The sequence below is a fragment of the Hipposideros armiger genome, unplaced genomic scaffold (assembly GCF_001890085.2).
Source record: "Hipposideros armiger isolate ML-2016 unplaced genomic scaffold, ASM189008v1 scaffold_188, whole genome shotgun sequence".
Classification (NCBI taxonomy): domain Eukaryota; kingdom Metazoa; phylum Chordata; class Mammalia; order Chiroptera; family Hipposideridae; genus Hipposideros; species Hipposideros armiger.
Window position 1 is genome coordinate 1841297 of NW_017731538.1, and position 13831 is coordinate 1855127.

Below are 13831 nucleotides of genomic sequence, written 5' to 3' on the forward strand. Positions count from 1 at the left end.
GTCATTCCTCGGGTTCTTTTTTCTTTTCTTATTCCTTAAATATTTATATTCTTCAGCGTTTTGTCCTAGGCCTTAGTCTCTTCCAAGTAGGTCCAATTAGGTGATTACTCAGCACCATCTGTTTTATGTAAGCTGAATGGTTGTATTTTACATTAGATTTGGAAAAAGCTTCATATAGTCTGGACCTCCAGTGCCTATCACTGCTGCAACCTGGGTGATCTGCTCCCGGGGCACCTGTGTGTGGTTAGTAAAATCTGAGTCAGTAGTCTGACTCTCTCTTCCCTGAACTCCACACCTATTGAGCCAGTTACCCCTACTAGACCTGCCTGCTGGAGTGTCACATAGGCACTTTGCATTCAAAAAAAGTGTACACTTTACATTCACAAAACTGTTTTTGAAAAACATTCAAAACCTGTATCTTTGGAACTGTACTTTCACTTCCAGTGTTTTTCACCTAATGAATTTATTCACTTCACAAATGTTTAAATCATGTCTGTATGTTACGAGACAAATTCTGCTATTTAGTGCCTGTGTGCTGAACAAAGAGATATGGTCCCTGTCCTCATGGAGTTTACATTTTTTATCTCTCATTCTAGTCATTGGCCAGGTCTTACTGAATTATTTTTGATTTCCCAAACGTACCAATACTCTCTCACTTTTCTAAGTGGTGCTACATGCTACATTCTCTGCCTGGGGCACTCTTCTTTATAATCTCACATCTTTCCCAAGCTGGGTTACTTGTTTCTCCTGTGCAGTCCCATAGAACTGTGCCCCTGTTTTATTGCTTAACACTGTATTTTAATTGTTTACTTGTCTGGTTTTTCCTAGTAAATTAAGGTCTGAATTTTAGAAATCAGATTATCTTAAACATTGTCCTGATGTTTGTACTGCTTAAATCTATTCTAAAGGATAACATAATCTAATCAACAAGGGCAAATTTAATTCTGCAAACTACCAGTTCTGTGCTTTGCCAAGTTTCTTAACTAACCCTGTGCCTCAGATTCCTCATCTATAAAATGGGGATAATAACGTGGGCCTCATAGGGTGTTTTCTATACACAGTGATAACAGTTAAGAATCGCAACCATAGGATTTCCGTAGTTGAAGCTTTAAAAATCCTGATCCTTGGTGGGGAAAAAAAGAGAAGGGGCCATAAAGGGCTTTAGAAGGTTGAAAAACACTGCCCTAAAATATTTTTTCTCCTTTGATAGCTTTTTGACAGGTTGAGAGATGAAAATCCAGATTTTAGAGAGAAAATTATAGCAATCAGCAGTGAACTTACCCAACCTAAACTGGCTCTTAGTGAAGAAGATAAAGAGATCATCATAGATTCTACCAATATTATATTCCACTGTGCAGCTACAGTAAGGTTTAATGAAAATTTAAGGTAAGTAAAGGTATTTATATGATATTTGAAACTTCATCATGGTTAAAAGATTTAATTTGAATTCTCCTTTTCAGTTGTTTTGAAAGTGATTTGAAACTGTTAATTGTAGCTTTCAGTGTCCTACAGAGTTAAAAGAATTCCCTTTCTCTTGTTATCAGTTTAAAAACATTGGATAGCTAGTATATATTTATTAGAAGTTGCCATGAGTATAAATGTGGGATAGGGAAAAAGCAAGAAATCGGAGGTATGGAGTAGAAGAAAGAGAAGTTTTCCTTGGGTGGGAGTGTTAGCCTTAACAGCAAATGGTGTTTCTTTCCTTTCCCTCCATTCTTTCAGAAGCTGATACCCCAGCAGCTTTATTTTTCTACTTCATACGTATTCACCTGGAAATTTAAAAACATTAGGCACAGGTTTGCAGCTTATAAATTTAAGTCATACCTTGTTTTTGTTTTAAAACTTTGTTAGCGGAGTGTTAGGGGCAGAGTACCTTGGGTATAATTTTAATTTAAAAAATAATTTGGACTTCCTTCATGTTGCTTGTTTCAAAAAAAAACATTCTAAATGTTTGTTAGTTTTAAAAAATTTTGACAAATATGTATTTCAAATATTGGTGTTTAATTCAGAGCATTCTTTTTGATGGTATGTCCAGAAATAAAATTTTAATACAGTGCTAATCTAATTTTATGGTCTTATGCCAGTTAAAGTGGTGTAGACTTCTTTAGGTTTCACAATTACTCTGAAGGCCTTTTTCTAAAAATATTTTTTCATTAAGTTCTCATTATAAAGGGTTTTGAGAGTATCCCCCATATTGTCTTTAATTAGTATAGAAGTATAAAGCTTAATTGACATTATATAATGTTACAGTTTAGTGCCAAGGCATCACAGTCTGTTGGGTCTATATTCCAGGTGAGGGCACTGTACATGTCTGTAGTTGTGCTTTATAGTTTTCAGGGTATTTTCCCACCCGTTATTTTATTTCATGCTAACATTACCCACTATAATAGTATGGGCAAATTCGTTTTATACTTGAGGAAGCAGAGGCAGCACTGTGTAATGGATGAGCTTTGGAAGGGTATGAGCTTTGGAATTACATACCTTAGTTCTAACCTTGACTTTATCATTTACTATCTGGTGATAATAATTTATTATTAACTTTATAGTTCTTTCAGTGCATTTATAATGTGTTCATGATTGAAAAGTGACAAAAGAATCTTATTAGAACTGTATAGTAAAATCACATAATCATAAAACTTGTGTATATATGTGTATTTATATACATGTCTTTTGATATTTGCCAGTCATCTTTGGATAATGTAATTTCAGGTAGGTTTTTAGTATGAAATAGTCTAACAGATATTTTTCCCCATAGTTTTTCTAGCTTTTATTATTATTTTTTTCATAACCAAAAGAGTTCACACAGCCTTATGAAACCATTTTCAAGAAAAAAAAGGTATATAGATACTAGATAATTGTGGTATAGTCCTTATTGGAACAGTCAGCATTAATTAGGGCAAAACTCATCAAAGTAACCTTTACAAGGAGGACCAAAGTACAGTACTTCTTTCTATCTTTCTGTTTCCCTTCAGTCAAGCAAGGCTACCATCAATGAAAGGGAAATCTTTTCATTATTATTCATTCTTCTTTTACTAGAGATACTGTAGAGGATGGGGTAGGCAGGTGAATAAGAAAATTTATTGTTCTTCTCTTCCTTGTCAAGGCATACGTGTATTTGCTGACCAAAGCTTTGTCATTGAAATTATTATTCTTTTTTATGAAGCACTTTTAATGGATATTGATGTCTAAGTGATGATACTGCATCATTAAATTTGGGACTGATATTTTAAATTACTGTAGGTTGGCATATAATAACTACTTATAGAACAATTACTCTTTATAACCACTTTTTAAGTTAACCTACAAATAAAAAATGGCACAAAGCCTTTACTGCCAGGGAAAGAAAATCCAGATTTTTACCCAATAATTTGTGAGAAACCAAGATAAATTGCTCATGGATCCTGTTTGCAAAGTCCATATAATCTAATAGAGGAGATAGAATATGCTTAAATAACCATAATATAGGATAAAAAATACGGAGTTACAGAAGAGTACTCATTAAGGGCTGTGAGAGCTGAGAGGTGGTAGAGCTCATTTATTTTCAGATATGGTAGTTTATAAAATCTTGAGGTGGGAAAAAAATGGATACCAATTTTAGGAATTGTAGAGAACACTTACAAAAGATGAGGGGAGAATGATATTGAGGATAATAAAGGGAGCTCCTTAAATAGTAAATCATGGGGTCCGGTATGCCTTAGGTAGTAAGGAAAGTGAAGTAAGACAGGGCGAATGGAGTTGAGAGGAAAGAAGTGTCAAGAAACTGGAGACCATGAGAACAGAAAACAGGCTTAAGGGAGAAATGAAAGGACGAATGGTGTGGTCTGGGCAGAATCCATAGTATGAGATTTCAGAGATGGAGCAGTTTTGGATGATAGGCCCAGGGTATGAATATGAGAGTAGGTGTTCAGAAAGGAGTGGAAATAAAGATGGATGATTAGAAAAGATCAAGAAACTGTTGAATCTAAGGACATTGATTCGCAAACTTGAGAATGTATTATGAATCTTAAGAATTCCTGGAAGATATTTTATTAAGGCAGATCCTTGAACTGTACTTGACAAATTCAGACCCTCTAGTTTGGGGATAATATCCTGAAATCCTAATTTTTAGCAAGAGCCTTGGGTGTGATTTAAATTATGGGGGTCTGGGTTCCCTACCGTAAGACTGATTAATTGGTCTCTAGACATCAGTGTTTATATCATCAAGTTAAAAAAAGTCTGCAGCAACAGCGATAAGATCTCATCTAGGTAGTATTTTTTCAGAGCTGGGGAAGGAAAGAGAGATCAGAATGGCCTGGAGAACTTAACGTAAAATGTAGATTCACAGGCCTCACTTCAGACATTCAAGTGTCTGAGGATGAGCTCCAGGGATCTGCATTTTTAATAAGCTCCCAGGTATCAGTCATGCCAAGTGTGAGATCTCTGGTTTAAGGTCTTAGAAGTATTATCAACAAGATTTTGAACAACCCAGAATGTTTGCAGAACACAGATGAACAAGAAAATTTACTAGCAGTTCAAGTTGGTTTCTTTCTTTTTTGTTTTATGAAGTGGTTTCTATGTCTCCATTAATGATGGACCATAATTAAAAAGATTTGTTCATTTTACCCCACCCTGACCCCAAAGTCAGCGTTATTTAGGATGCACTTATGGCTCCAGAATACCAAAGCATAATGAGAACGTTATTTTTGTTTAGTACTAAATGCTTTCTGATCTAACATGTTAGGGTTTTACCCTGCATTTCAGTGGAATAGAAATTGGTGTGGTGGTAAAAATAGAGTGAGGTAAACCTGGCAAAGATATAAGAGTTACTTATGTTGGCACAAAAATGCCTTCAGGTTTCAGCTCTCAGGTACAGGTGAGGCAGGGGGAGGTGGGAGGCAGGGAGAAACAAGGTGCAGGAGTGTTTCCTCACTCAAGTTATTCCTTATTTTCAGTGACCCAGAAACTTGTCACCATCCTCAGGAACCCGTAACAGAATACCTTTTGTGTACTGCTCCCAAAACGTTACTCTCCCTACCCCTATTGTTTTGCAAATGCAAAAGAAAATAGCACATTGCCTTACAGTCTAGTGGACAGTATCATCTCTGTGAAATGTCTTTTTTGCTGGATTTGCATTTGAACAGATTTCTCCCTCCCCAGTTGAGATAAGGAAATAAAAAAGATACACTCATAATTATAAGACCTCCAGCCCAGTTATTTCATTTTTAAAAAATATCCTGCTAGTATGTTTTCATAGGTTCTTGGATACTATTAAATCAAAAGAAAAAATAAGGCACAGGAGTTTCTCCTCTCATGAATTACTTCTTGTTCCTGGTGACCCAGAACTTGTTGTCCCGTCCTCAGGAACCTGTAACACAATATTCTCTGTATACTTCTTCCAAAACAGTACCTTCCCCATCCCCATTGTTTTGCAAATATGATAGACATCAAAGTACTGCTTTACAGTCAAGCGGACCAAATTCTATCTGTGACATATCCTGGGCCCTTAAAAGAATGGCTGGGTTTTTTTCTTAAACACGGAAAACATAAAAATTTGGGAAAGTACTCAAAACTATTTCTGTTTTTTAAAAGAATTTCCTTGTGATCTATATTTGAGCATATACTATTTTATATAAAATTGGAAACATACTTTCCAATTTTAATAGAAACAATTCCGTATTTCTAATTTTTTTCAAGTATAATTTATGTGATATGATATTCCATTATGTTTTATACCATAATTTGTCATGTTCACTTAGTATAGCAAATTTATGGACTTTTAATTTGTTTGAAAAATTAGGGTTAGAACAAGTCTTTCCTCTGAGTTGTTTAGTATGTTAACTAGATTAATAACTACATCATTTCTATAATTCCTCGTACTTTGTCGTAGACTATTTCAGATCAGTTGTATCAGGTATAGTGTCACCAACAGTATATTACCATGCCAGTCTTATCAAAGTATTACTGGTATTGAGAATTTCAACTTTTTCCCCCCTCAAATGTCAAGTTATATAAACAAAAGTTTAATAGTAAGCAAAAACCATCCCCTATCTTATTACCTTAAGTAATATTTATTGAATGCCTGTTTTGGGACTGTATTAGGGATAATGCTAAATACTTGTGAGCTGTTTATTTCATTTAATTTTATACAAATCCTATTATGTAGATTTCATTATTGTTCCAATTTGCAGGTGAGGAAACTGAAGCCTGAGTGACTTTAGAAGGTCACCTAGTCCTAGCTGATAGGTAGGCCACGCCAGGATTTGAACCCAGGTCTTATTCCAGACTCTTGTTCTTAATCTTGCTTCACTTCACAGAATATGTATTTTTTAAATATTCATATAGATTTTCCATGTTTTATAGTCATCATAATTATTTTAACGGCTATATTATTTCATTGTGATAAAATATCCACTTTATTAAATCATTTTATTAATAGTGAATATTTGGGCTCTCTAGGTTATTGCTATTACTAGATGATGCTTCATTGATTATCTTTCTGCATATTTTGTATTTGTGGAATTATTTATTTCAAATAAATCTCAAGAAGGGAATATGTAAATCATTTTGGTGTCCTACGTGTACCTCTTATAACTTATATACCAGTTTTATTATAATACCCCTTTGAATTTTGTACGTAGCTAAAAAGATATTTGGATTAATTGCTACAAAGAAGGAAATAAACATATTCTTAATTGATTATATGTTAATATAATTTAATATTTCTGAGTTATCTTTGACTCTTTTACCCTTATTGGTGACTGTCGTAGCATTTTAAAATTACTTAACCATTCTTATTTCTTCTTTAGTACATACATATTATAAAATAGTATACTTTTAACCCTCTGTCGTGCGCAGCTGATCTCACAGATTCATTGAACACAAATTTTCAAATATCTAACAGTTAACTTAAATATCGTGACTCATCACCTCCGTATCTTCCCCCTCTACCATAACCTATCGCCAGTTGTGTTTGTGACTTAGTACAGTAAAGACATATTCCATAACGACATCTTTGTGTGCAGTGAATCTGGGAGATCAGTTGTGCCTGACAGAGGGTTAAAAATCAAGATGCAAAAGAAGTCTAACATAACTTCAAAATGTATACAGAAAACCAAAGACACAGAAATTATCTGTTTATTTCTGGGTAGTTTAAAATTTTTAATTTGTACTTTCATTTTTTAAATTCTAATATAAAGTTTATCTTATAATCAGAAAATATTTTCTTTTATTTTCATTTATTTTTTATTTTTTAAAGATTTTTATTAAAATATAGCTAACTAAAAAACTAATATTATGTTAGTTTCAGGTGTACATCATAGTTGTGCAACAGTACCCACCTACCACTATACAGTTATTACCACATTATTATATTCCCTATGCTGAAGAAGTGATCACCATGATAAGTCAAGCAACCATCTGACATTGTACCATGCTATCACAATATTATTGATCTCTTCCCCCCTTTAAAAACTTTTCAGTTAGAGTTGACATTCAATATTATTTTACATTATTTTCAAGTGTACAACAGCATAGTGGTTACACATTTATATAATTTAGAAAGTGATCCCCCTGACCACCTGGCACTGTACATAGTTATTAACATATTATTGATTGTATTCCCTATACTTTACATCCCATTGACTATTTTGTAGCTACCAACTTGTATTTCTTAATCCCTTCACCTTTTCACCTTACCCAACCCCCTTCCATCTATCGCCCCAATAAATCTACCCATTTGACACCATACCTAGTTATTACAATACTATTGACTATATTCCTTATGCTATACCCTACATCCCAATGACTACTGTATAACACCAACCTTCTCTTTTTCACCCACTCCCAACCCCCATCCCATCTGGCATCCATCAAAATGTTATCTGTATCTATGAGTTTGTTTCATTTGTTTGTTTATTTTGTTCATTAGATTCCACTTATAAGTGAAATCATATGACACTTGCCTTTCGCTGTCCGACTTATTACTCTCAGCACAGTACCTTTTAGGTCCATGCATGTTGTTGCAGATGGCAAGATTTCCTTCTTTTTTATAGCTGAGTAATCATTCCATTATATTTATGTACCTCCTCTTCTTTATCCATTCATCCATTCAGGGACACCCAGGTTGCCTTCTTATTTTGGCTTATGTAAATAATGCTGCAATGAAGTATGGATGAGCACGTCCTCTCAAAGTAGCATTTTGGGTTTGTTTGGATAAATACCCAGAAGCTGGATTACTAGGTCCTTCTTTGTCTCTTGTTATAGTCTTTGTTTTAAAGTCTGTTTAGTCTAGAATAAGAATTGCTACCCCAGCTTTTTTTGGTTTTGTTTGTTTCCATTTTCACAAAATATCTTTTTTCATCCCTTTACTTTCAGCCTGTGTATGTCTTTAGATCTGAAATGTGTCTCTTGTAGGCAGCATATGTAGGGGGTCTTCTTTTCTTATCCATTCAGCCCCCTATCTTTTGATTGGAGCACTTAATCCATTTACATAGAAAGTAATTATTGATAGGTGTGTAGTTATTGCCATTTTATTATTTTCAATCTTTTTTTTCTTCTTAAAGAAGTCTCTCTAAGATTCCTTGTAATACTGGTTTGGTGGTGATGAACTCCTTTAGCTTTTTCTTGTGTGGGAAGCTCTTTATCTGTCCTTCAATTCTAAATGAAAGCTTTTCTGGGTAAAGTAATCTTGGTTGTAGGTTCTTGCTTTTCATCACTTTGAATATTTTGTGCCAGTTCCTTCTGGCCTGCAAAGTTTCTGTTAGGAAATCAACTGACAGTCTTATGGGAGCTCCTTTGTCGGTAACTAACTGCTTTTCTCTTGCTGCTTTTAAGATTCTCTCTTTGTCTTTAACCTTTGGCATTTTAATTATGATGTGTCTTGGTGTTGGCCTCTTTGGACTCATCTTGTTTGGGACTCTCTGCACTTCCTGGGCTTATATATTTATTTCCTTCACCAGGTTAGGGAAGTTGTCTGTCATTGTTTCTTCAAATAGTTTTTCAATTACTTGCTCGCTCTCTTCTTCTGATACTCCTATAATGGGAATGTTGTTACACTTGATGTTGTCTCGGAGGCCCTTTAAACTCTCCTCAATTTTTTGGATTCTTTTTTCCTTTTGCTATTCTGATTGGGTGACCTTCTATATTGCTGGTTTGATCCTCTGCTTCATCTATTCTACCAGTGATTCCCTGTAATGTATTCTTTATTTCCATTATTGTATTCTTTATTTCTGACGGGTTCTTTTTCATGTTTTCTATCTCCATTTTTATGCTTCCCATCTCTCTGTTGAAGTTCTCCCTGAGATCACTGAGCATCCTTATAACCAGTGTTTGGAACTCTGCGTCTGGTAGATTGCTCATCTTCATTTTGTTTAGTTCTTTTTCTGGAGCTTTGTTCTGTTCTTTTACTTGGGACATGTTTCTTTGTCTCCCCATTTTGGCTGCCTCTCTGTGTTTGTTTCTATGTATTAGGTAGGGCTGCTATGTCTTCCAGTCTTAGTAGAGTGGCCTTATGTAGTAGGTGTGCTGTGGGGTTCAGTGGTGCAGTCTTTCTGGTCATTTGAGCCATGCATTCCAAGTGTGTCCCTTGTGTGGTTGAGTGTGCCCTCCTCTTCTGGTTGAGCCTTGGTTGCTATTTGCACATCAATGGGAGGGAATGACCCATGGGCTCACTGGTTGTGAGGAGTGGCTGTGACTACAGTGGAGGAGTTGTGGTGCAGGGGCTGACCCTACAGAGCAGGATCGCTGCAGAACTGTCTCAGCAGGACTCTGGTGCCTGCCCAATGCACCTCTTGGGTGTGTTTTTGAAGGTGGCTGGGTGATGCTCCAGCTCATTTTGAAGCTGGCCACTGGGGGCGCCAGCCCAGGACCACCTTGGAGGGGATCCACTGCAGGTCAAGTTCAGCCACAGCCCCCTGCTCTACCTGGAGCCACTCGGCAGGAGCCATAAAGAAATCCACAGATGGCTGCTGCCCATGCTGTGCTTGGAAGCGCCTCGAGAGGCCAAGCTGCGAACCAAGGCCAGCTGCCATTAGTGCTGGGCTTAGAGCTGGTCAACCAGAGGTACAGGACATAATCAAGTCAGATGCTGCTTGTCTGGACTCCACAAGCCTTTGAGAGACCCTCGGAAAGTCTGCAGCATGAGCTAAGGCAGGCGGTTTGTACAAAAAAGCCACTAGAAGTTGCTTGGGTGTGCCCAAAAGTTGGACGGGACATGGTCTCGAATCACCAGGGTGTGGAGAACGAATGGCATTAGCCAGCTTGATGGAGACTCAGAGATGGTGGCCACCTGCGTCTGCACTCTGGGAATGGGGAGGGCTCAACAAACAAACAGTGGCTTCCGCCAGTTCCTCGGTCCAGGAGAAAGCTGTCCCTCTAGCCCCTGTCCAAAGCCACACAACTCAGTTCCTCCTCATATGTCCCTGCCGCCTTTCCAGCTGCTGCCCCAGCGCTGGAGCTCAGAGCGAGTGGTTCCATCAGTGAGTAAGTCCGTGGAGCGGATTGGGACTCCAGCCACCTTCCATCTCACTCAGTCACAATCGCCTCTGTTTTTCACAAAAAGTCCCCAGAAATTACAGGGACTTCTCTCCCCAACACTGGAACCCTGGGCTTGGGAGGGGCTGGGACCCCTCACTCTTGGTGGGGGGACCTCCGCAGCTGAGACATCCTCCCAATTTTAATAGTCACACACAGGTGTGGGATCAGCCCGTTCTACATCTCTGCCCTTCCTAATAGTCTCGAGATGTCTTCTTCTATTGTATATATCCTTAGCTGTAAGGCTTCAGTTCAGCAAGATTTTAGGTGATTCTCAATGACGATTGTTTTGTAGATTAGTTGTAATTTTGATGTGGTTGTGAGAGAAGGTAAGCACAGCATTTACTTACTGTGCCATCTTGACCGGACCCCGAAAATATTTCTTTTTAAACACGACTAATAGAATGGATGTACTTCATATTGAAATAGAATACACAAAAGCAGAGCTAAGGGATCAATTATAAAGAAACAATCTCTGTCTCTGTCTCTCTAATGGAAATAAGATTTTCTCAGCAGGTGAAATAAATGACATAGCTTCCCAATTTTTTATTGTCACTTTTTCTTTTACAGAGATGCTGTTCAGTTAAATGTGATTGCTACACGACAGCTTATTCTCCTTGCCCAACAAATGAAGAATCTGGAAGTGTTCATGCATGTGTCAACAGCATACGCCTACTGCAATCGAAAGCATATTGATGAAGTAGTCTATCCACCCCCTGTGGATCCCAAGAAACTGATTGACTCTTTAGAGTATGTTTGTTTGAAATTTATATACATTTGCTTTGATCTGAAAACTTTACATCCAAGTTTATCTATTTATATATATCTCTTGGTCTATTTCAGTTTTTCTCTTCTCCACCACACATATGTATACATTTATCTCTTCTTTTTCAACAAATTATTCTATATCTACTGTGTTCTTTTACTGTCTAGATTTATATCTAAATGACTGTTGGTGAAGTCAGTGAGGAGCTTTCACTTTTGACCAGGTGTGAGGGTTGGAAGAAGGCCTTTGAACAACTCATCCATGATATTACAGCCTCTAATAAGCAGGAGCACTTACTGAGACATTCTTAGGATAATTACGTAGTTTCTGTTTTCTGGCTCCATTTCTTAGATGGTCGCAAATATCTACCTCATTTTGCTTACAAGTCAGTCAGCAGAAGTTTTTAATAACTCTGGGAAAAGTTGAGTTTTTCTCTTATTCGTAGTTGGTATTTTCAAACATTTAAGTTACTGAGAAAGAGCATGTAACTTTCTAATTTTGTATCTTCTTTCCTTGCTTATAATGAAATCCACCTAACAGATAATTTTAGGATAACTCATAGATTGGCTCTATAAATTCACTCCAGTGATAAAGGCTTACTGGCTAAGTCCTCAGTTTAGCCAGTTTGTTGTTTCTCTTTTAATGTAGCAACTCTACCACTTTTCAAAACTGGTCTCCACTGTGGAGTTTTTCTTAAGTTGAGTAGCAACCACCCTTCAATTTTATTATTATTTTCTTTCCACACACAAAAAGTACTTCCAAAGAAAATTTATCTTGATTATCTCCATTTTATGCTTCCTTCTCAGTATGACTGTCATTAGAGTGTGACGGTATAGTGAGTATACAAGCACTATACTACACACAGTATGATAGACTATAAGGGGAAAGTATCTGAAAACAAGTACGTAACATTGGAATCAGATATTTTTTAGACTGCGAAAGACCATAGATATCACCTAGTATATCACCCTCCTTTTACAGATTATCAGCGTAGACCTTTTCTTCAAAGACACTGAGAAAATTGGAGGAATTTTATGACTTCATAGTAGGTTGCTAACTGAATTTTTATAGCATGGTTCAAATTTTTTTTTATTTTATTTTTTTTGTCTTGTCTTGATAGTGAGAGCATACAGTTTTCAGTGCTTCACCTTAAATACTGAAATTACTAGACCTTTTATATTAATTGTCAATGTATGTTCATTGCAATTGTGTATAATTAACATGTTATGCTGTTAGGTGGTTATATACTGATCTATAATTCCTAATCTGAAACCCTTGGGCCAGATGTATTTTGGAATTTATTCAGACTTTAGAAAGGAATATAACTGTATACTGTATAATATGAAATAACTTCAGTTAGGTCTGAGGTAACACCCCTGATAAAACACATATGAAGTATATGAATATTCATACTAAGTGGTATTTTAAAAAATCATAAATCATTTCAGATCAGCTTTTGCTATGTACTGTATGATTTATGAAAAAACTCTAGGTTTTCAGACCTTTTTGGATATAGAAATTGGGTATAAGAGATGTGGACTTATAATTAATACATAATGCAAGTAAGACTAACATCCACATTTTTAGTAAAAGTTGTCAAATCATTTCAGCCAGAGCAACAGATATGTTTAAATATGCAAACTAAATGATTTTTTCATTTTATAGTAAAACATCTGAAAATATTTTTGCATGCAATTTCTTTGTTTACCAGGTGGATGGATGATGGCCTAGTAAATGATATCACCCCCAAATTGATAGGAGACAGACCTAATACATACATATACACGAAAGCATTGGCAGAATATGTTGTACAACAAGAAGGAGCAAAGCTAAATGTGGCAATTGTAAGGCCATCGATTGTTGGTGCCAGTTGGAAAGAGCCTTTTCCGGTAAGTTGTTAGAAATCTCTAAATACTTGAAATTGAAATTTTAAGTCATAGCTCTATTGAAGAGTTGGCAGCTGTTTGAGAGCACGTTTTATTCACTGAACATGGCTTAGTATGGCAAAGCTGTTTCTGTGCATAGAAAGAGATGCTTTTATTGGTACTTTCATTTCTGATGTAATCCTATGTGTATGGAAATGCAGATCAACATTTAAAAATCTTATTGCAAATTAAATGAAAGACTATGATGTCTTGAGTCAAAGGAGACCATGAGATCTGTGTTTTCTTTGTGACTGATGAGCTTGGACTTTTGACATATCAACATTTGTTGGTTTTTAAAATTATTTGCTGATTAGCTTCGCTTGCAGAGGTGAAGGGAACAGAGATGAGAATATTCAAGATCCTACTTTATTTCATTTGATTTTTAGTACCAAAATGAAGCAGGCCTTCCAAAAGATGGATTCCTCTCTATAGAGATCACAAGCTAAGAAAGATAGAGATTTCTATGATAGTTTGCTGTAGAAAAGCAGGTCATTATGGTATTTGAATCCCTAGAATAAGAGAAAACAGAGATATAATATAACAGATAAATTGATTTAGGAACAACTTAGGTCCCCATACTGGTAGCATTTCTTGTTGCTTTGACAATTGTTTTATTTTCCTCTGTTTTATT

The 13831-nt window shown here is 36.2% G+C and overlaps 1 protein-coding gene across 7 annotated transcripts in view; it reads left to right on the forward strand.

Moving 5' to 3' along the window:
- FAR1 (fatty acyl-CoA reductase 1) overlaps window positions 1-13831 on the forward strand; it is a 78253-nt gene that overhangs the window by 42994 nt on the left and 21428 nt on the right. For all 7 annotated transcript variants that reach the window (XM_019652879.1, XM_019652877.1, XM_019652881.1 and 4 more), the window contains 3 exons: window positions 1211-1386; window positions 11080-11259; window positions 12987-13164. In XM_019652879.1, coding sequence (XP_019508424.1) covers window positions 1211-1386; window positions 11080-11259; window positions 12987-13164 — 534 coding nt within the window. The remainder of the gene's footprint in view (window positions 1-1210; window positions 1387-11079; window positions 11260-12986; window positions 13165-13831) is intronic.